Here is a 22,737-nt window from a genome sequence, read left to right on the forward strand (position 1 = left end):
AGACTGAACGACTAGGTTGCATCTCTGGCAACCGAACCGACAGAACGATCAACCATTTGGCTTGGGTAAAACTCTAGATTTGTGTCAGGACTATATTTTGTGTAAGGATGAAATAGAATTAATAAATGTATGAAAATATCTCAATCATTATTTGAATATGTTGGTCACCCGTTGTATAAAAATGATAATGACCTCGAAGCCGGTGTTTGGAGGATATATTGGCACGGTTGACTGGCCCCTGACACCCGTGCAAATATATCCTCCAAAATCCAGCTTTGAGGGTATTATCACTTAAACAAATATATGTATTTGCAGATACTCTCAAAGCTCAATCACTGACGGTTACTATCAGAGAGTCACACATTCATAGCCTGGTCTCAGATCGGTATGGTCTTGAACCAACTACATGTCATGATTAGTCAGGAGAGATGTTTAAAGCACATAGAGATATGATCTGGGACCAGGATAAAACATTACATTTTAGTCATTTAAAAGACACTCATATCCAGAGCAACTGCAGGAGCATTTTGGGTAAAGAGCCTTGCTCAAGGACACAACAACAGATGTTTCACCTAGTTTGCAATGTGTAACTAATGATGAAACTTGTAGGATTTTTTGGGAGAGAGAATAAAGAGTGCAGCCATGCTTCAGAAGTGTATTCAATCATACAAGTGCTGAATATGAAACAGATACGCACAATAAATCACACAATAGATCTGCTCATTTTACTGACGTTTATTTAGCCATGTACTCAGAAACAAGAATTTTTACTTTAAGATATTGGAGTGTGTTCGATCAATGCTAGAATTTTTCAAGTCGTATTCAATGTATTCAAAGTAGATTAACTTCATGACATGTCATGAACAATTTAGTAAAATGTTCAAAATGCACATTAACATGAATTCTTCACATCCTCTTTAGAAAAATACAGAAAGATACAAAGAGATTAGCTCTATAACAGTGTTCAAACTAGGGGAGAACTATACTCCCTTTGGCATTGAAATACATGATGATGTTTAGATGTGGCTCAAAGCTATGTGATGCCAACCTGGACTCAGTGGTACAAAATGTAAATCTGTCTCCCGTCATTTAGTATGATATGTTACAAATTCCAATTTGTTGTGGCTTACGTTAGCTAGGCTAGGGGTTAGGGGAAGGATGCTACGTTGTTTCAAAGTAGCTAACATGTAGTAAGTAGTTGCTAATGAACTAAAATGCGAAAGTTGTCAGTGGTATGATAGAAACAACTTTGGATAACAGACTGAGTAGCTGCTAGTCATACTCATTCAGTGGATATTGAACTACCATGTTTCTGTCTTAGGATGATTTACATAAGGGTTTTTCTTTATTTCTTACAACACAACTGATTGGATCAAATGTATGAAGAATGAAATAAATTACACAAATTAACTTTTAACAAGGCACAACTGTTAATTGAAATGCATTCCAGGTGACTACCTCATGAAGCTGGTTGAGAGAATGCCAAGAGTGTGCCATCAAGGCAAAGGGTGGCTACTTTGAAGAAATTCAAATTGAAAATATATTTTGATTTGTTTAACACTTTTTTGGTTACTACATGATTCCCTATATGTTATTTCATAGTTTTGATGTCTTAACTATTATTCTACAATGTAGAAAATAGTAAAAATTAAGAAAAAGCCTTGAATGAGTAGGTGTGTCCAAACTTGTGACTGGTACTGTGTGTGTATACATGTACATATATATGGGAGAAGGCCAGTGAGGTACAGGACATACTACTGTCTGGGTCACACTGGCCCCAGGAGGAATGGATTAAATGGGATGAGGGAGATGGGGATGAGGGAAGTGAAGAGAACTGCTGACTAGACTACACATCTCAGGTGGCTGACAAATAATTAGGGGAGTATTATAGTTTTATTTCGGGGAAGAATTTTGTGTTCAGTTATTAAACATTACATGAAGGGGGAACTGCCTTGGTCCGGCCGGCCGGCCGGCCACCCACCCACCCACCCACCCACCCACACAGTGGTGGTGCATTCTCTTTCACCAGAGAGGGAAGAGGTGAGGGGAACCAATGGGAAGCCAGGCAGCAGAAGGCGGAGTGACAAGAGGAGGAGAAGGAGGAAGGTGGAGTGGAAGAGGAACAAAGTGACCTCTGTTGGTTACATCTTGGTAGTGCAGGTCAAGTCCTAATAGAAGAGGAGATATCAGAAGTGTCAGAAGGAACATAAGATATGATTCTGTGACTATATGAATGAATCCATTCCTAAGAAATAATAACAAGAAAGTAGCTCATAAAGTCCTCTCCACTCACCAGAGCATACTCGTAGATGATGGGTACGTCTGAGGCCCCATGCAGTCGGAGGCTGTGTAGCACCGCGTCGTGGATCGTAGTGAACACACAGCTCTTAGGGATGGACTCAGAGAAGAAGCCTGCACTCGATAACTGCTCCACCACACAGACTGGAGGAAAGACAAACCAGGTTAGACAATACACACGTGAACCACAAAGACACACACAGACAACACAAGCTAAGGCCAGAGTGACGAGCCAGAATTACCACACATACCAGTGGCGGTCGGTGCCATTTAAGAAGAGGGATGGCGATTATTTTTTTATGAGCATGGCATAACAGTGTTTCTATTACAGCATATTGGATGACTGTCATTCATATTCTATTCACCCAGCAAAACGTAACATTGATAGTTTTAGGCTACTACATGATACTCAAATGTTTCCTATACCCATCATGGGGTTGATACAACCTAGCATATGAATGAACTTTTACAACGTAGGTGCACAGGTTGAGAGAAATTTTAGTAATCAAGGTAACAGACATTGACACATTCAATACCGCCTTACACACTCTTGCCAGCATCTAGCTGATCTGGAGCGTAATCATTAGTCCAACATTTCAAATTATAGTTTTAATTGCAGAAATTCAGGTATGTTTACAATTGGCTCATTCATCCTCCCTCCTCTTCTCTTTAACTATTCCCCAGGTCGTTGCTGTAAATGAGAATGTGTTCTCAGTCAACTTATCTGGTAAAATAAAATAAATGTTTCTCTGTTCGCATCTACGCGCTTTGCTCCTCTCACCTTTCCCTTCGCATGTGGACTTCAGTAACAACACATCAGCTGTCTAAAACCAGGAGATAAAATCTTTCCAAGCCAAACCTTAATATAATAACCACTAATCTCTACACACAGCCTACATTGTTGTCACCATATTAATGTGAGTCTGGAAGTCGAGTTTACAGTCTAACCAGACACCTAGGTATTTGTAGTTGTCCACATATTCTAATTCAGAACCGTCCAGAGTAGTGATGCTGGACGGGCGGGTAGGTGTGGGGAGCGATCGGTCGGTTGAAGAGCATGCATTTAGTTTAACTTGCATTTAAGAGCAGTTGGAGGCCACAAATGGAGAGTTGTAGGGCATTGAAGCTCTTCTGGAGGTTAGTTAAAACAGTGTCCAAAGAAGGGCCAGATGCAAAATGGTGTCGTCTGCGTAGAGGTGGATCAGAGACTCACCAGCAGCAAGAGCGACATCATTGTTGTATACAAAGAAAAGAGTCGTCCCGAGGATTGAACCTTGTGGCACCCCCATAGAGATTGTCAGAGGTCCGGACAACAGGCCCTCCAATTTGACACACTGAACTCTGTCTGAGAAGTACTTGGTGAACCAGGCGAGGCAGTCGTTTGAGAAACGAAGGCTGTTGAGTCTGCCGATAAGAATGTGGTGAATGACAGAGTTGAAAGCCTCGGACAGGTCAAATAATATGGCTGCACAGTATTGTCTTTAATCGATGACGGTTATGATATTGTTTAGGACCTTGAGCGTGGCTGAGGTGCACCCATGACCAGCTCTGAAACCAGATTGCATAGCGGGGAAGGTACGGTGGGATTCTAAATGGTCGGTGATCTGTTTGTTAAGTTGGCTTTCGAAGACCTTAGAAAGGCAGGGTAGGATAAATATAAGTCTGTAACAGTTTGGGTCTAGAGTGTCTCCCCCTTGGAAGAGGGGGATGACCGCGTCAGCTTTCCAATCTTTGGGGATCTCAGATGATATGGAAGAGTGAGGAAGGCACTTTTAAAGAATAACCAGGCATCCTCTACTGACGGGATGTCAATATCCTTCCAGGATACCCGGGCCAGGTCGATTAGAAAGGCCTGCTCGCTGAGGTGTTTTAGGGGGTGCTTGACATGGTCGTTTGACCATTATGAACACTGGCGATCACTGAGATCCTGGTCGAAGACAGGGGAGGTGTATTTGGAAGGCAGGTTGGTTAGGATGATATCTATGAGGGTGCCCATGTTTACGAATTTGGGGTTGTGCCTGGTAGGTTCATTGATAATTTGTGTGGGATTGAGGACATCAAGCTTAGATTGTAGAATGGCCGGGGTGGTAAGCATGTCACAGTTTAGGTCACCTAACAGCACGAGCTCTGAAGATAGATGAGAGGCAATCAATTCACATATGGTGTCCAGGGCACAGCTGGGGGCAGAAGGTGGTCTATGGCAAGCAACAATGTAGAGCGACTTGTTTCTGGGAAGATGGATTTTTAACTGTACAAGCTCAAATTGTTTGGGTACAGACCTGGATAGTAAGACAGAACTCTGCAGGCTATCTCTGCAGTAGTTTGCAACTCCGCCCCCTTTGGCAGTTATATCTTGTTGGAAAATGTTAGAGTTAGGGATGGAAATTTCAGGGTTTTTGGTAGCCTTCCTAAGCCGGGATTCAGACACGGCTAGGACATCCGGGTTGGCAGTGTGCTAAAGCAGTTAATTGGCTAAATTGGTATAGTAGCCCAAGAAATTGGCTGATGGACCTCTTCATCTAACAGTCCGACATGCTCTAGACAGCTAGCAGGCTAGCAGATTTGAAAAAAAAACTCTGGCGGATTACATTGGTAGTCCAGTCGTGATGAATCGGCGGGGCTCCGTATCCGCAGTAAAAGGGGTCCAGGCCAATTGGCAAAATAGGCAATGTAGACCAAGGATTGGCTGATGGACCTCTTCAGCTAGCATGGGAGATGGGACTAGAATAGGCTAGCTCCAGGCCAATTGGTGCTTGCTTCGGGACAGAGACATTAGCCAGGAGTAGCCACTCGGATTTCAGCTAGCTAGCTGCGATGATCCAGGTGAAAAGGTTCAGAGCTTGCGGTAGAAATCCGGAAATATGAAGAAGAAGTCCAATATGCTCTGGGTTGAAGCGCGCTGTGCAGACTGGCAGGAGTTGTCTGGGTTAAAGGTTAGCTGATGACCGCTAGCAGTGGCTAGCTGACTACTAGCTAGTAGCACGTTAGCTGGATAGCTTCTGTTGTGGGTTCCGGTTCTAAAGTAAAGAAAATAGCAGATACATACCACATTGGGTGAGGGAGTTGCAGGAGAGTATGTTGAAACTGAGGTTAAAAATATATATATATGCGAAGAAAAAAAAAAATATATATATATATACACGGGACACAACAAGACGAAGACAAAGCTGCCTGACTGCTATGCCGTCTTGGATTCCCCCTAACATAGCACCCCTCTCTGTTTGAGTTTGAGCCGGGTGTTTGACTAGGCTAAACTAGCTAGCTGCATTCGCTAGCTAAATAAGTGAAAGTGAAAGTAAAAAATGTAAAGTCTAAATATCTCTCTTTCTCGCTTCTCCTTCACATCTTAATTAATTAATTTGTTCAAAACTGTACAACTATTGTCTTTCTCACTCTTCGAGTCAACTACTCACCACATTTTATGCACTGCTAGCTAGCTGTAGCTTATGCTTTCAGTACTACGTTCATTCTCTGGACAACATGTCAGTTCATACTGCAAGAACTCTGATAGGTTGGAGGATGTCCTCCGGAAGTTGTCATAAATACTGTGTAAGTCTATGGAAAGGGGTGAGAACCACATGCCTCCTAGGTTTAGTATTGAAGTCACTGTACTCAGAGGAGGACGGAAACTACGCTACAGAGTGCTGTTGAATATACTGTAGACCTTCATTACAAAACATTGTGGTTTATTAAATGATTTGGTGACGTGAATATATTTAGTATAGTTTATGTTATATGTTTGACTATTTTCTTTCTCAGAACTTCACTGAAGAGGATGGTCCTCCCCTTCCTCCTCTGAGTAGCCTCCACTGACACATACTCACCTTGGCACCCAGTTAAATAAATGTCAATGTCGATCTTTCTGTAGTTTAGGATTATCTGCAAAAAAAGAAAGTGAGAGACAGAGAAGGTCAGAAAATAAGTCAATTTTTCTCTCAGGGACCGTTTTTGTTAAACAGTTTGATTTATCTTGTTTTTCTCTTCCATCCCACCTCCTCTTTCTATCTGTGCCTCTTTTATGTACATAGGGTACATACAAATATAATTTAGGCCTGCCAACTCACATAACACAAGACCTTTGTTTGTTTTGAGCACAAGGCCACACAGGATGACTGCAAACAATGTTACATAAGAGACTAAACTAATAATAACACATTTCTGAAAACATCTGTTAACCTAACCTCTCTTTCTCTCTCTCTCCCTCTCACTTTCCTTGTCTCCTCTCTATCCCCTTTGCACTCATACCCCACTCCTTCATCACCATTGTTCAAAAACAGACACTCTTACGTTTTTCAGCGTCTTCACAGTGGCCGTGTCAGCAAAGTTGGTTGTGGATAGGTCCAGGATGATGGTGTGTGTGTTGTTGACGGAGGTCCTCCCCATCTCTCCTTCTTCTCCGGCACTGGACGTCTGTGTTATGTGATCATCGCCATGAATACCAGTTTTAGAGTCCTGGTCGAACCCGTTACCTTGCTGCTCAAAGGCCCAGTTCACCTTAGATTGACAGAGAGACAGAGTTTCAATCTTTACTCTGCTCTGATAAAAGACACATTTCAAAAGCATTATGGGCTAGCCTAGGTGCACCTGGATGTTGTACTGAAGCACTAAATTTAGCACAGCGGTAGATTTATGTAAACTGAAAAATGTCGATATGGAGCCACCCTAGATTTGGCCCATGGGGGAACGTGGCAGCAATTTTTTTAAATAGCCGTATACGATAACACTATTTTACTATTCAGAAGGTCTATTTTGAGAAAAACACACAGATTTATCTAGCATGAAAACATTTAGATATGGAGCCACCACAGATTTGGACTACGTAACATTGCAAAAATCTGAAACTTTCAGTCCAAAATTGATGCAGGAAAATGAATCCATGCATTTGTCACTTATAGGTTAGACTACTGCAATGCTCCACTTTCCGGCTACCCAGATAAAGCACTAAATAAACATCAGTTAGTGCTTAAAACGGCAGCAAGAATCTAGACTAGAACCTAAAAATTTTATCATTTTACCCCAGTGCAAGCATCTATACACTGGCTTCATGTTAAGACTAGGGCTGATTTCAAGGTTTTACTGCTAACCTACAAAGCAATAAATGGGCTTGCTCCTACCTACCTTTACGATTTGGTCCTGCTGTACATACCTACACATACGCTACGGTCACAAGACGCAGGCCTCCTAACTGTCCCGAGAATTTCTAAGCGAACAGCTGGAGGCAGGGCATTTTTATGGAAGTGTCTGCCTATCCACGTGAGAGAAGCAGACTCGGTCTCGACCTTTTAGTCTTTATTTAAGACTAATTTCTTCAGTAGGTCTTATGATTTAGTGTAGTTTGCCCCAGGAGTGTGAAGGTGAACGGAAAGGCACTGTAGCAACGAACCGTCCTTGCTGTCTCTGCTTGGCCGGTTTCCCTCTCTCCACTGAGATTCTCTGCCTCAAACCCTATTACAGAGTCACTGGCATAGTGGTGCTCTTACATACAATCCCTAGGAGGGGTGCGTCACTTGAGTGGGTTGAGTCACAGACGTGATCTTCTTGTCCTGGTTGGCGCCCCCCTCTTGGGTTCGTTCCGTGGGGGAGATCTTCATGGGCTATCCTCGGTCTTGTCTCAGGATAGTAAGTTGGTGGTTGAAGATATCCCTCAGGTGGTGTAGAGTTGTTCTTTGGCAAAGTGGGTGGAGTTATATCCTGTTTGTTTGGCCCTGTCCGGGGGTATCGACAGTGTCTCTCTACCCTTCCTGTCTCAGCCTCCACTATTTATGCTGCAAAAGTTTGTGTCGGGGGCAAGGGTCAGTCTGTTATATCTGGAGTATTTATCCTGTCTTATCTGGTGTCCTGTGTGAATTTAAGTATAGTCTCTAAAGTTCTCTCTTTTTCTTTCTTTATTTCTTTCTTTCTTTCTCTCGGAGGACCTGAGCCCAAGGACCATGCCTTAGGACTACCTGGCCTGATGACTCCTTGCTGTCCCCAGTCCACCTGGTGGTGCTGCTGTTCCAGTTTCAACAGTTCTGCCTGCGACTATGGAACCCTGGCCTGTTCACCGGACGTGCTACCTTGTCCCAGACCTGCTGTTTTCAACTCTAGAGACAGCAAGAGCGGAAGAGATACTCTGAATGGTCGGCTATGAAAAGCCAACTGACATTTAGGTGCTGACATGTTGCACCCTCTGTGATTATTATTATTTGACCCTGCTGGTCATCTATGAACATTTGAACATCTTGGCCATGTTTTGTTATAATCTCCACCCGGCACAGCCAGAAGACCACTGGCCACCCCTCATAGCCTGGTTCCTCTCTAGGTTTCTTCCTAGGTTCCGGAATTTCTAGGGAGTTTTTCCTTAAACACTGTGCTTCTACACCTGCATTGCTTGCTGGGTTTTAAGCTGGGTTTCTGTACAGCACTTTGTGACATCAGCTGATGTAAGGGCTCTATACATACATTTGATTGATTGATTGGACCCTGGGGGCTGTGGCGGTCATCTTACAAAAAGGCCACTGTCAGTAATACAATGTTAGATAAACACACCAAATTTGGCACAGAGGAAGATGCATGTATCCTGTAAAGATTTAGATATAGACCCATCATAGATCTGGCCCTTGGATCGTGACAGACATTTTACTAAAAGGTTGCAGACTGTAGCACTACTTTACTAACCTTTAATCTACAAAAAGTTATTGCCTATACTTCTTTGATGTATTTTTGGCCTACACTTCTTGCCCTGGATCCCCTGAAAATCAAAAACTGTATCAGTAACACAGTATATTACAGTAGGCCAAATTGTAGAATAAATACATTTTCTGAGATGAATGCAGTGGAGGTGAGTTAAAACACACTCATATCACCAACTTCGGCCAAACACAGATTCATATTTTGGATTACTGGTTAAGACGTTTGGTCTCGGAGCGGGAGACCGGGGTTCACGTCCTACCACATGAGGTATTTAACAAATGGCCACTCAAGCTACTTTAGAAAATATCCCAGCCAATGAGGTGGAATAGTTCACAATTGGTGTGAACTATTATCCCAGATTATGTTTGAGTCAGATATGTGCCTGTCAAGCATATTTTAATTTCAACCAGTTTTTCTAATTCCAGCTGATTATAATGGACTGCAATTGGAAGAAATTCAAGTCTATAACAGAGTTTAGTCTGACATGGATTTAGCTGGTAACTGTTGATTTGAGACAGCATCAGGTAAAGGTTTATTTCAGGCACCCTCATGGACCTCTAAAATCATCATTCAAAAAAGAATGACAGGGTTAGTGGAGCCATACACAGAATAGAAAGACATGAGTACAGCATCAAAAGCCCTGACACTAACCAGCTAATTTACTAGTGGTTCCTAATCAAAATAAACTCCTGACCTTTTTAGTGTTCATAAATCTAGCTCCGTTTCTTTTATATATCATGTCTCAATCTCTAAATCTTTCCAGGGTACATTAATCTACCTCTGTGCCAATTGTGGTGCTTTTATCTCAAGAAAGGCCCTCAGAAGTGTAACATTGTATTACCGACAGTGGCCATTTGTAAGATGGTCACCATTGCCCCCAGGTGCCAAATGTGTGGTGGCTCCAGATGTAAATATTTTCAAGCTACATAAATCTACCTCTGTGCCAGATTTGGTGTGTTTATCTCAAAACAATCTGTTTAAAATGTAAAATATTGTTGCCATTTGCTGCCATTTAGAAAAATGTCTGCCACACCCCAGGGGACAAATCTGGTGTGGCTCCATATCTGAATCTTTTCAGGGTACATACATCTACACAACTGTTTTGCTTAAATGCCTCACTATACTGTAGTACATCACACTACACACCTGTCCGTTGATGGGTGGGTCAACTAGGGCAATGGCTGTCTGGTTCAATTTCAGGTCTGGGGAACCATTCTCTACATCCCCCATGTCATCTAGATGGACTGTACTGTTGGGTAGGTGTCCATTCACACCATCCTGTGAAGAGAATAGAAATAAGATCACTAACAGTATCATTTTTTGCGTGTCTTTGTTAGAAAATACACTACAGTTCAAAGTTTGTGGTCACTTAGAAATATCCTTGTTTTTTAAAGTGTTATGAATTTTATGAATAATGACTAAATGATGTATACATTTAACGTAGAACTATAACTAACAGAATTCTACCCTGTCACTATATGATTGTATGAAATGTATTATAATCATACATTTATAAATCTGACGTGTGTAGTTTTAGGGTGAATTAGAACAATTACTTTTTGTTCCTTTTTAGTATGTAAGCAGGGTGCAAGTGTGAAACAAATGATAAGAGGAGCTATCAACAGACAAGCTGTACTACTGTGTTCCTTTCAGGACATAATGTCCCCACCCAGGGAGGGGAGAGACATTGGGCTTGTAGTAGATTGTATAAGAGGTGGCAGACAATGTATGAGAAGGAGAAGACTTGTGAACTATATTGTCATTGTTTTAGAGGAGGAGGGACAGTTATGATGAAATGAGAGGTATATAAACCAATGTACATGTAAGGATGGGAAGAGCTCTCATAAATAAACATTCTGATTATTGTAGACTGGCCTCTGTCTGTTTCATTTCAACAAGAACCTTACAAATTCTTGGTAACAGACCGAGTAGTTTAATTGAAGTTCAGTTTATGAACATTGAGAACATAATTATGATATCATAAAGAAAAGCACATTTTTCGTCCATTAAAGTAACATCACATTTATCAGAAATAAAGTGTAGACATTGTTAATGTTGTAAATGACTAATGTAGCTAGAAACGGATGATTTTTTATGGAATATCTACATAGGCGTACAGAGGCCCATTTATCAGCAACCATCTCTCCTGTGTTCCAATGGAACGTTGTGTTAGCTTATCCAAGTTCATGATTTTAAAAGGCTAATTGATCATTAGAAAACCCTTTTGCAATTATGTTAGCACAGCTGAAAACTGTCCTGATTAAAGAAGCATTAAAACTGGTCTTTTTTAGACTAGTTAAGTATCTGGAGCATCAGAATTTGTGGGTTCGATTACAGGCTCAAAATGGCCAGAAACAAAGACCTTTCTTCTGAAGCTCGTCCATCTATTCTTGTTCTGAGAAATGAAGGCTATTCCACATGAGAAATTGCCAAGAAATCTCGTACAAAGATCTCGTACAACGCTGTGTACTACTCCCATCACAGAACAGCACAAACTGGCTCTAAGCAGAATAGAAAGAGGAGTGGGAGGCCCCGGTGCACAACTGAGCAAGAGGACAAGTACATTAGAGTGTCTAGTTTGAGAAACAGATGCCTCACATGTCCTCAACTGGCAGCTTCATTAAATAGTGAAGAGGCAACTCCGGGATGCTGGCCTTCTCGGCAGAGTTCCTCTGGTGTCTGTTCTTTTGCCTATCTTAATCATTTATTTTTATAGGCCAGTCTGAGATATGGCTTTTTCTTTGCAACTCTGACTAGAAGGCCATCGTCCCGGAGTTGCTTCTTGATTGTTGACGTTGACCGGTGTTTTGCTGGTACTATTTAATGAAGCTGCCAATGACCTCAAACTTTTGAAGGGTTGTGTGTTGGACGTGTGTGTATTATACCTGTTTTTTTGCCTCCTTTTTGGCTTTGTTTTTTTCTTTCTTGTCTTTCCTCTTTTCTTCAGTGTCTCTTTTCTTCTTCTTCATCAGCAGCATTCCAATGTCAATTCCACTCTGTGTAAGAAAATGAAACTGTGCGCTTGAGATAATGAGAGAAAGCAATTCAGAGAAAGAGGGCTATTGAGAGAATGACACACAAACACTAGTGATGCATGGGTGAGCTGTTTGTTCACCTGCACACACCCACAATTGCTGATAACACATTTTCAATGACAGGGGTGTGTCAGGTAATATTTGTGCTATTTTCACAGTGGAAATTATGAGCGCAATATGTGGAAGTGGCACAAAACGACTGTTTTAATTAATTAATAAATACATTGTAGGTGTGACGAGGGCATGGCCACTCACTGGCCAATCAACATGTTTCATGACGTCATGCCGTGACCACGTCCTATCGGAGTTATCAGAAGCTTCTAGTTACCAGTGGGAAATTTCACTTGAATGACCCCTAACGCAAGTCAGAATAACAAGTGGGAAACTCTGAGAGAATGTTGTTACCCGAGTTGCCGAGTTGTGACGTTTCACCACTGACCTTTTACTCTTTCAACCAAAAGATGACAACAAATTCCTTATCAATATGAATAACAAAGCTAGTCTGACCATATTGTAAATGTTAAGCAAGCTAGCTAACTTAATTATTAGCAATGTTAGCAAGCTTATCAAGCTATCCAAAATCTTATTGGTTGAAGAATTGTTCAGAGTTCAGAAGCACTTGAACACATCCACATCAGACTTACGACTTCCCACGAGCAAGTGAAGCCAACCTAATATGGCATGCCGTTGTCTCAAGTTCATTGAGAGTCTTTGCGTTGTCATCAACTCTGAATATTCCTAGTAGAACACTTCAACCAAAGAACCATATGTGCATTTTACTTTCTTCCAATGAGCACTGATTTATCTTATTATTACTGGAATGTTCAGAGTTCTCGACTGACATGAATGTATTGTTCATTTAACTTATTTACCTTTCTGCTCTTTTGCACACCAGTATTTCTACTTGCACATCATCATCTGCACATCTATCACTACAGTGTTAATTTGCTAAATTGTAATTACTTGCTATTACCTTACCTCCTCACGCCATTTGACCACACTGTATATAGACTTTCTTTTTGTATTGTGTTATTGACTGTACGCTTGTTTATTCCATCTGTAACTCTGTGTTGTTGTTTGTGTCGCACTGCTTTGCTTTATCTTGACCAGGTCGCAGTTGTAAATGAGAACTTATTCTCAACTAGCCTACCTGGTTAAATAAAGGTGAAAAAGAATATATATATATCAATCCTATAGAAGATTTGTGAGCAGAACTGAAAAAGCGTATGCGAGCAAGGAGGCCTAAAAACCTGACTCAGTTACACCAGCTCTGTGAGGAGGAATGGACCAAAATTCATCCAACTTATTGTGGGAAGCATGTGGAAGGCTACCCGAAACGTTTGACACAAGTTAAACAATTTAAAGGCAATGCTACCAAATACTATCTTCTGACCCACTGGGAAAGTGACGAAAGAAATAAAAGCTGAAATAAATCACTCTCTACTATTATTCTGACATTTCACATTCTTAAAATAAAGTGGTGATCCTAATTGACCTAAAACAGGGAATTTACTCGGATTAAATGTCAGGAATTATGAAAAACTGAGATTAAAGGTATTTGACTAAGGTGTATGTAAACTTCAGACTTCAACTGTATGTAAACGCAGCAAAAAAAGAAATGTCCTCTCATTGTCAACTGCGTTTATTTCCAGCAAACTTAATTAACATGTGTAAATATTTGAATGAACATAACAAGATTCAACAACTGAGTCATAAACTGTTCCATAGACATGTGACTAACAGAAATTGAATAATGTGTCCCTGAACAAAGATGGGGTCGAATTCAAAAGTAACAGTCAGTATCTAGTGTGGCCACCAGCTGCATGTATTTGGCTAAGGTGTATGTAAACTTCCGACTTTAAACGTATACAGGGGGGGTGCCGGTACAGAGTCAATGTGCGGGGGCACCGGTTAGTTGAGGTAGTATTTACATGTAGGTAGACTTAATTAAAGTGATGTAGATGACAACAGAGAGCAGCAGTGGTGTGGAGATGGGGAGGGGGGGGGGGGGGGCAATGCAAATAGTCTGGGTAGCCATTTGACTAGATGTTCAGGAGTCTTATGGCTTGGGGGTAGAAGCTGTTTAGAAGCCTCTTGGACCTAGACTTGGCACTCCGGTACCGCTTGCCGTGTGGTTGCAGGGAGAACATTCTATTACTAGGGTGGCTGGAGTCTTTGACCAATTTTAGGGCCTTCCGCTGACACCGCCTGGTATAGAGGTCCAGGATGGCAGGAAGCTTGGCCCCAGTGATGTACTGGGCTTTTAGCACTACCCTCTGTTGTGCTTTGAGGTCGGAGGCTGAGCAGTTGCAATACCAGGCAGTGATGCAACCAGTCAGGATGCTCTCGATGGTGCAGCGTGGATCTGACGACCCACGCAAAAACTTTTTAGTCTCCTGAGGGGGAATAGGTTTTGTCGTGCCCGCTTCACAGCTGTCATGGTATGCTTGGACCATGTTAGTTTGTTGGTGATGTGAACACCAAGGAACTTGAAGCTCTCAACCTGCTCCACTACAACCCTGTCAATGAGAATGGGGGTGTGCTCGGTCCTCTTTTTCGTGTAGTCCACAATCATCTCCTTTGTCTTAAGTTGCATTTAACTCATTCAGCAGACATTCTTATCCAGAGTGACTTACAGGATCAATTAGGGTTCCATGCCTTACTCATGAGCACATCGTCAGATTTTTACCAAGTTTGATCTGGGATTCGAAACAGCAAACTTTGATTACTTGCCTAACCCTCTTAAGCACTAGGATACTTGCTTATGGTCTGTATGTACATTGACTACCATCAATTCTACTTGCTAACATGCAATCATTGGAAAATGAAATTGATGACCTACGTTTACGATTATCCTACCAATGGGACACTACTCCAAGCCATAAGACTATTGAACAATTAATCAAATGGACACCGGACTATTACATTGACTCCCCCCCTCCATTTGTTTTGTACACTGCTGCTTCTCACTGTTAATTATCTTTGCATAGTCACTTCACCCCTACCTACACGTACAAATTACCTCTAACCTGGACCCCCGCACACTGACTTGGTACTGGTACCCCCTGTATATAGCCTCGCTAATGTTATGTTATTGTGTTACTTTTTATTTATTTTTTTACTTTACTTTATTTGGTAAATATTTTATTAACTCTTCTTGAACTGCACTGTTGGTTAAGGGCTTGTAAGTAAGCATTTCACGGTAAGGCTACCTAAGTATGATTCTCGATCAGAGACAACGATAGACAGCTGCCTCTGATTGAGAACCATACCAGGCCAAACAAACAGAAATACAAAACAAGGACAACATAGAACAGCAGACATAGAATGCCCACCCAAACTCACGCCCTGACCAACCAAAATAGAGACAAAAAAGGATCTCTACGGTCAGGGCGTGACACATATCACCAAAATGTTCCAAAACGGAGATATGGTTCTTCAGTTGAAGGGTTCCATTGTGGATTAATACTACAGTTTATTAAATAGGCTACGAGTAATAACAGCTGTAAAAAAGGTGTGACCAATGCCATTGTAGTCAAGCAAGTTTCTAATTGGCCAATTGTACTAATCATGTGACTACTGATGTGTGTATTTAAAGCAACTGCCCAGTGTTTACAGATTTCAATGAGATATGACCTATAATTAATTACAAAATGAGTGAAATAAATTTCCTTCAGAATTGTTTTAATTAAGTATGTTAAAAAGCAGATTTTCTGTGTTGGAATGGTGTGGGCTTATACCGGTCATAAAAAATCACACTACCTTCTCCTGCAGTGCATCCAGGTATAGCTGAGCGTTGGTATAGTACATTGTGGTGGAGGAACGGAAGATAGTGATACCTGGTATCTCTTTTGCCTGTGGGACAAACCAACACACAAACAGGGGACTTCAATAGATGGTCATCTAAAAACGGTTTTAAAACCCACTGTTGAATAACCCACACCCACCGAATTACATATTACAGTTCTGTTTTTTTGCTTTGGTTTTATTTTCAAAAGTATGTGATGAGTTTCCAAAACTCTTAGTACAAAGCTCCAAACTGGTAACACTTGTAACATGGACAGCCTTGCATTCAAAACCTTTCATTGTGCATTAATCTTATTTGTTCACCACACAACCACTGAAATCGTTGCATGCCTCATCCATGAGGTGGTACGCTCATGGGGATGGCAATCATAAATCTTTCAACTGTATTGTAATGATGTATTGTATTTTACAGTAATGTATTGTATTTGTATTGTAGTTGTCCTGTACATGGCTGTTTGTAAGAGCATGGCACTAGCAACACCAGAGCTGTGGGTTTGATTCCAACTGTGGTCACATACCAAAAATGTTGTTACTTTGGACAAAAGTGTCTGCTACGTAATTGATTTAATTTAATTTTAGTAAAGCAGTGTGAACTCTGCATTGCATTGTGAAAGGCAATTACTTAATATAAACATGTGTTGCAATGTGAGGCATGTATTTTTAGATGAAACACTGATTAAGTTTGGTGAAAAAGGGACTGTATAATTTTGTGTTGTAGTTGGTCAGTTGAAAATGTACTTAGAGTTTTTGAAACAACTACCTTTTTGATGATCTGTTTTGAGTTTTGTACTAAAAGTTGTGAAAATGTGCCGAATACTTGTAAAAATTGCACTAAAGCGATAAAAAGAAAACTGTAAACTCCTCCGTCTCACCTCCTCATATGTGTCTGTATCCAGGTAGAGCTCAGTCCCAGGAACATGCCCCAGGATAGAGTACCGCGGCCTGGGAGAGAGAGAGCACGAGAGAGAGAGAACGGATGTTATCTACTTTATGAAGAAAGAGGAAGAAAGAATCGGGACCAATAGGGTCGCCCCATATATTATAATAATACGAGTACAGATTTTTGTATGGGACAATATATAACATTTATGTATGGGACAATATATAACATTTTTGTATGGGACAATATATAACATTTATGTATGGGACAATATATAACATTTAGGTATGGGACAATATATAACATTTTTGTATGAGACAATATATAACATTTTTGAGAAAGATATTTACTAGTTTCTTTTCTTTTCGGTAAGAGATTAAAATGTAATGAAGGTTATTTGTTGATGTAAAAATCTAAATGTACCGATTTTAAGGTTGTATCATCATATTTGGGGTGGGGTCGCGAGATATTACTGCGAAAAAAATGGGGTACCCGCTGAAAAAGTTTGAATACCACTGTTTTAGAAGGTAAATCTCTCTTTTATATTATCTCTCTATTACTCTCTCTTATAACAAAACAAAGCAAACAAACACGTGAGCTCATGCACACACACACATATACACTTTTAAAATTGTATAAACTGCCTTAATTTTGCTGGACCCCTGGAAGAGTAGCTGCTGCCGAGGTAGCTAATGGGGATCCATAATAAATACAAATAAAATACACTCAGACTCACAGTTGTGTTCTGAAGATGACAGTGAGCATAGAGAAGCCGATGGATGCAGCCAGGCCAAGGTCCAGGTTCAGCAAAATAGTACACACCAGAGTTACCAACCACACCAGCTAGGGGACAGCAGAGACACAGGTAATCAATATGGGGAATACCCAGGAATCAGGGTTTCCCAAACCCCATTCTAGTCATATACATTAATCTCAAGTTAGGATGTATGTTTTAATGTATAGATATGTTGCGATCTAAGGCACTACATTTCAGTGTACAAGGTGTCACTACAGACCCTGGTTCAAATCCAGGCTAAATCACATCTGGCTGGGGTTTGGAGTCCATAGGGTGGCACACAATTGGCCCAGCGTCGCCAGGGTTTGGCCAGGGTAAGCCGTCATTGTAAATAAGATATTAATAATGTTACAACCGGAGAAATCCTTTGTCTGTAGAAAAGCCATGGAGCGAGAGCTACCCCTCACGTGAACAAGCGTCAGAGTTTGTGGCACTGCCAGACCACTCACTCAAAGAGCACTTATGAGCCGCTCCTTTACAGTCGAAGCCTCAAACAAGTTTCTAAAGATGGTTGACATCTAGTGGAAGCCTTAGGATGTGCAAAATGACCCCATAGACACTGTGTATTCGATAGGCCAAGCTTTAAAAAACTACAAACCTCAGATTTCCCTCTTCCTGGTTGGATTTTTCTCAGGTTTTCACCTGCCATATGAGTTATGATATACTCACAGACATCATTCAAACAATTTCAGAAACTTCAGAGTGTTTTCTATCCAATACTACTAAGAACATGCACATATTCGCATCTGGGACTGAGTAGGAGGCAGTTTACTCTGGGCACGCTTTTCATCCAAAAGTGAAAATGCTGCCCCCTATCCCAAACAGGTTAACTGACTTGTCTAGTTAAATAAAGTTAGAATAAATACAAAGTAAAAGTTCTCACCAGTTCGACCTTATTGCTCTTCCAGAGTGCAGGAATGTCTTTAAACTGCATAAAAAGGCCTTTCAGGTTCACAAGCACTATACAGGCCAGGACAGCCTAGGAGACACACAAACACTCATCAGATCAGTGTTGTCTGTGTTTGGCTGGCGTGGAGGTGATGGAGAGATAGATACCTTGGGTAGCTCCTCAAACAGTGTCCCCAGTTGCAGAATGAAGATCAGCACAAGCACTGAAGAAATCAGCCCCACAACCTGACAACATGTACAAACACACACATCAGTTAGTGTGTATGTGTACGTAAATGTTAGCAAGTGGAGATACGTGTATCTGCATGCATGAGTGTATGTCTGTGTGTGTTACCTGTGTCTTGCCCCCAGTGCTATCCTGGAGGAGGGTACGGGACGGAGCAGCAGCAGCAGCGTGGCATTGAAAGAATCCTCCCACTATGTTACTGAGACCAATAGCCACCATCTCCTGGAAAGAGAGAAAGTAGACCAAGAGAGTGAAAGAGAGGGGGGAGATTAGAGGAATGCAGAGGCTCAATTACATTGGGGTTTATTTACCTGTGGCCACCCCCAGTAAATAAGTCATAGTGCTTATTCAGTGGTATATTCAGTATTTGGTGTACTTCTCCTTTATACTTGACTGAGCAGAGTGTGTCGGCCATTAAACATTCAGGACAAGAGCTGTAAGCTGGTACAGACACTGTGTGTTCCCTTCCTGTCTCACTCTTTCAGAGCAAAGCAACCCCAAGCACATGCCTCTGTTGGTCTGCCTGCATGCCAGTGTGTGTGTTTGTACGTGCGTGCATGTCCCACCTGGTTGCTGTCCACCTTGTAGCCGTGTTTTTGGCCGAAGATTTTTCCCAAGGAGATGTTAAGGGAATATCCCACTATGCCTACTACGAATGCATCACCAACTACCGAACCCCACATACTAACGTCAGGTGACCTGGGAGGCTGTAGTCTAAGGATAGAGAGGAAAGGGAGATGGGGAGAAGACAGGAGTGGAGAGAAAGGGAGAGAAGGAGAGGGAGAGATTCAAGTGGACAGGGGGAGGAAGGGATAGAAGAGAATTATGTGGTTCAAAGACACTGTAAAAATGTATCTCATTGATTACTGCCTCATCCAGACCCCTCCTTGCCCAACACATCCCCTTGATTATTGCTGCTGGTAACAAGTGTTGAAACATGTACACAAACAAATAATTACATTGGGGTTTAATTGTGTATCAATGCACAGGCTATGTTATGATGGCTCAAAGTAACCTAAATGATAAACAAAGTGATAAAGGACCAATAGGCTACCTGAGGTAAAGCATTGTTATGAAGAAAATGATTTGATACTTGAAAGAATTAAATGATCAAGCTTATGAATACTGTCTCCTCCATTCAGATAAGCTGCCTACAACAGCTGCTATTGAGTAGTAGCAGTAGCCACTTTCTACTGTAGCTTTTGTCTTTGGCAGTCCTGCAATCTGAAGACCATGCAGAATCAGCTAAAACACATGTCCAAAACTGCCTTAGCAAATCTTGATGAAACAGGTTGACATTTACAGGCTGTTGATAATTGTTTCACTGTCACCTGTTAACAAATCAGTATGGCTTGTTAAACAAGTCAATAGACAATTAAAAACAAGACTGTCCGACAAAACACCATACTGCAAGGACGCTCCTAAGGATATTTAATAATCATAATAATGAATTACATATAAAATAGGATTTTTTATTATTGAGTTGTAGAGGAAATAAATGCGTATATTATGAGACTGATGCGGCTTTTGTGGAGCGATGGGTAACGACGCTTCGTGGGCGACCGTTGTCGATGTGTGCAGAGGGTCCCTGGTTCGCGCCCGTGTCGGGGCGAGGGGACGGTTTAAAGTTATACTGTTACATCGGTTTAAAGTTATACTGTTACACTGTTACATTATGAGACTATGAGACTTACTAGATGCTGTTCTTCCACTAACCTCATTGCAACTCCCCTCCAAGTCTCCGACCACTACCTTGTATCCTTTGCCCTCTTGCTCTCATCCAACACTTCCCACACTGCCCCTACTCGGATGGTATCGCGCTGTCCCAACCTTCGCTCTCTCTCCCCCGCTACTCTCTCCTCTTCCATCCTATCATCTCTTCCCTCTGCTCAAACCTTTTCCAACCTATCTCCTGATTCTGCCTCCTCAACCCTCCTCTCCTCCCTTTCTGCATCCTTTGACTCTCTATGTCCCTTATCCTCCAGGCCGGCTCGGTCCTCCCCTCCCGCTCCGTGGCTCGATGACTCATTGCGAGCTCACAGAACAGGGCTCCGGGCAGCCTAGCGGAAATGGAGGAAAACTCGCCTCCCTGCGGACCTGGCATCCTTTCACTCCCTCCTCTCTACATTTTCCTCTTCTGTCTCTGCTGCTAAAGCCACTTTCTACCACTCTAAATTCCAAGCATCTGCCTCTAACCCTAGGAAGCTCTTTGCCACCTTCTCCTCCCTCCTGAATCCTCCTCCCCCTTCCCCCCTCCTCCCTCTCTGCAGATGACTTCGTCAACCATTTTGAAAAGAAGGTCGACGACATCCGATCCTCGTTTGCTAAGTCAAACGACACCGCTGGTTCTGCTCACACTGCCCTACCTTGTGCTCTGACCTCTTTCTCCCCTCTCTCTCCAGATGAAATCTCGCGTCTTGTGACGGCCGGCCGCCCAACAACCTGCCCGCTTGACCCTATCCCCTCCTCTCTTCTCCAGACCATTTCCGGAGACCTTCTCCCTTACCTCACCTCGCTCATCAACTCATCCTTGACCACTGGCTACGTCCCTTCCGTCTTCAAGAGAGCGAGGGTTGCACCCCTTCTGAAAAAACCTACACTCGATCCCTCCGATGTCAACAACTACCGACCAGTATCCCTTCTTTCTTTTCTCTCCAAAACTCTTGAACGTGCCGTCCTTGGCCAGCTCTCCTGCTATCTCTCTCAGAATTACCTTTTTGATCCAAATCAGTCAGGTTTCAAGACTAGTCATTCAACTGAGACTGCTCTTCTCTGTATCACGGAGGCGCTCCGCACTGCTAAAGCTAACTCTCTCTCCTCTGCTCTCATCCTTCTAGACCTATCGGCTGCCTTCGATACTGTGAACCATCAGATCCTCCTCTCCACCCTCTCCGAATTGGGCATCTCCGGCGCGGCCCACGCTTGGATTGCATCCTACCTGACAGGTCGCTCCTACCAGGTGGCGTGGCGAGAATCTGTCTCCTCACCACGTCCTCTCACCACTGGTGTCCCCCAGGGCTCTGTTCTAGGCCCTCTCCTATTCTCGCTATACACCAAGTCACTTGGCTCTGTCATAACCTCACATGGTCTCTCTTATCATTGCTATGCAGACGACACACAATTAATCTTCTCCTTTCCCCCTTCTGATGACCAGGTAGCGAATCGCATCTCTGCATGTCTGGCAGACATATCAGTGTGGATGACGGATCACCACCTCAAGCTAAACCTCGGCAAGACGGAGCTGCTCTTCCTCCCGGGGAAGGACTGCCCGTTCCATGATCTCGCCATCACGGTTGACAACTCCATTGTGTCCTCCTCCCAGAGCGCTAAGAACCTTGGCGTGATCTTGGACAACACCCTGTCGTTCTCAACTAACATCAAGGCGGTGGCCCGTTCCTGTAGGTTCATGCTCTACAACATCCGCAGAATACGACCCTGCCTCACACAGGAAGCGGCGCAGGTCCTAATCCAGGCACTTGTCATCTCCCGTCTGGATTACTGCAACTCGCTGTTGGCTGGCCTCCCTGCCTGTGCCATTAAACCCCTACAACTCATCCAGAACGCCGCAGCCCGTCTGGTGTTCAACCTTCCCAAGTTCTCTCACGTCACCCCGCTCCTCCGCTCTCTCCACTGGCTTCCAGTTGAAGCTCGCATCCGCTACAAGACCATGGTGCTTGCCTACGGAGCTGTGAGGGGAACGGCACCTCAGTACCTTCAGGCTCTGATCAGGCCCTACACCCAAACAAGGGCACTGCGTTCATCCACCTCTGGCCTGCTCGCCTCCCTACCACTGAGGAAGTACAGTTCCCGCTCAGCCCAGTCAAAACTGTTCGCTGCTCTGGCACCCCAATGGTGGAACAAACTCCCTCACGACGCCAGGACAGCGGAGTCAATCACCACCTTCCGGAGACACCTGAAACCCCACCTCTTTAAGGAATACCTAGAATAGGATAAAGCAATCCTTATGCCCCCCCCCCCTCCCCCTTAAAAGATTTAGATGCACTATTGTAAAGTGGCTGTTCCACTGGATGTCATAAGGTGAATGCACCAATTTGTAAGTCGCTCTGGATAAGAGCGTCTGCTAAATGACTTAAATGTAAATGTAAATGTACCA

General features: G+C 42.7%; 1 protein-coding gene across 1 annotated transcript in view; it reads right to left on the bottom strand.

The window, feature by feature from the left end:
- Window positions 1–2,006: 2,006 nt before the first annotated feature.
- The window catches only part of LOC129824375 (solute carrier family 26 member 6-like), a 36,268-nt gene continuing 15,537 nt past the window's right edge, over window positions 2,007–22,737 (bottom strand). The window contains exons 7-19 of the mRNA XM_055883963.1: window positions 19,190–19,337; window positions 18,732–18,845; window positions 18,545–18,622; window positions 18,372–18,467; window positions 17,429–17,535; window positions 16,685–16,754; window positions 15,768–15,860; window positions 11,856–11,966; window positions 10,117–10,248; window positions 6,586–6,792; window positions 6,123–6,177; window positions 2,294–2,442; window positions 2,007–2,168 (exon numbers count right to left, since the gene is read on the bottom strand). Of these exons, the coding sequence (XP_055739938.1) occupies window positions 2,142–2,168; window positions 2,294–2,442; window positions 6,123–6,177; window positions 6,586–6,792; window positions 10,117–10,248; window positions 11,856–11,966; window positions 15,768–15,860; window positions 16,685–16,754; window positions 17,429–17,535; window positions 18,372–18,467; window positions 18,545–18,622; window positions 18,732–18,845; window positions 19,190–19,337 (1,387 nt within the window). The 3' untranslated portion in view covers window positions 2,007–2,141. The remainder of the gene's footprint in view (window positions 2,169–2,293; window positions 2,443–6,122; window positions 6,178–6,585; window positions 6,793–10,116; window positions 10,249–11,855; window positions 11,967–15,767; window positions 15,861–16,684; window positions 16,755–17,428; window positions 17,536–18,371; window positions 18,468–18,544; window positions 18,623–18,731; window positions 18,846–19,189; window positions 19,338–22,737) is intronic.

This window comes from Salvelinus fontinalis, chromosome 26, assembly GCF_029448725.1.
Source record: "Salvelinus fontinalis isolate EN_2023a chromosome 26, ASM2944872v1, whole genome shotgun sequence".
Classification (NCBI taxonomy): domain Eukaryota; kingdom Metazoa; phylum Chordata; class Actinopteri; order Salmoniformes; family Salmonidae; genus Salvelinus; species Salvelinus fontinalis.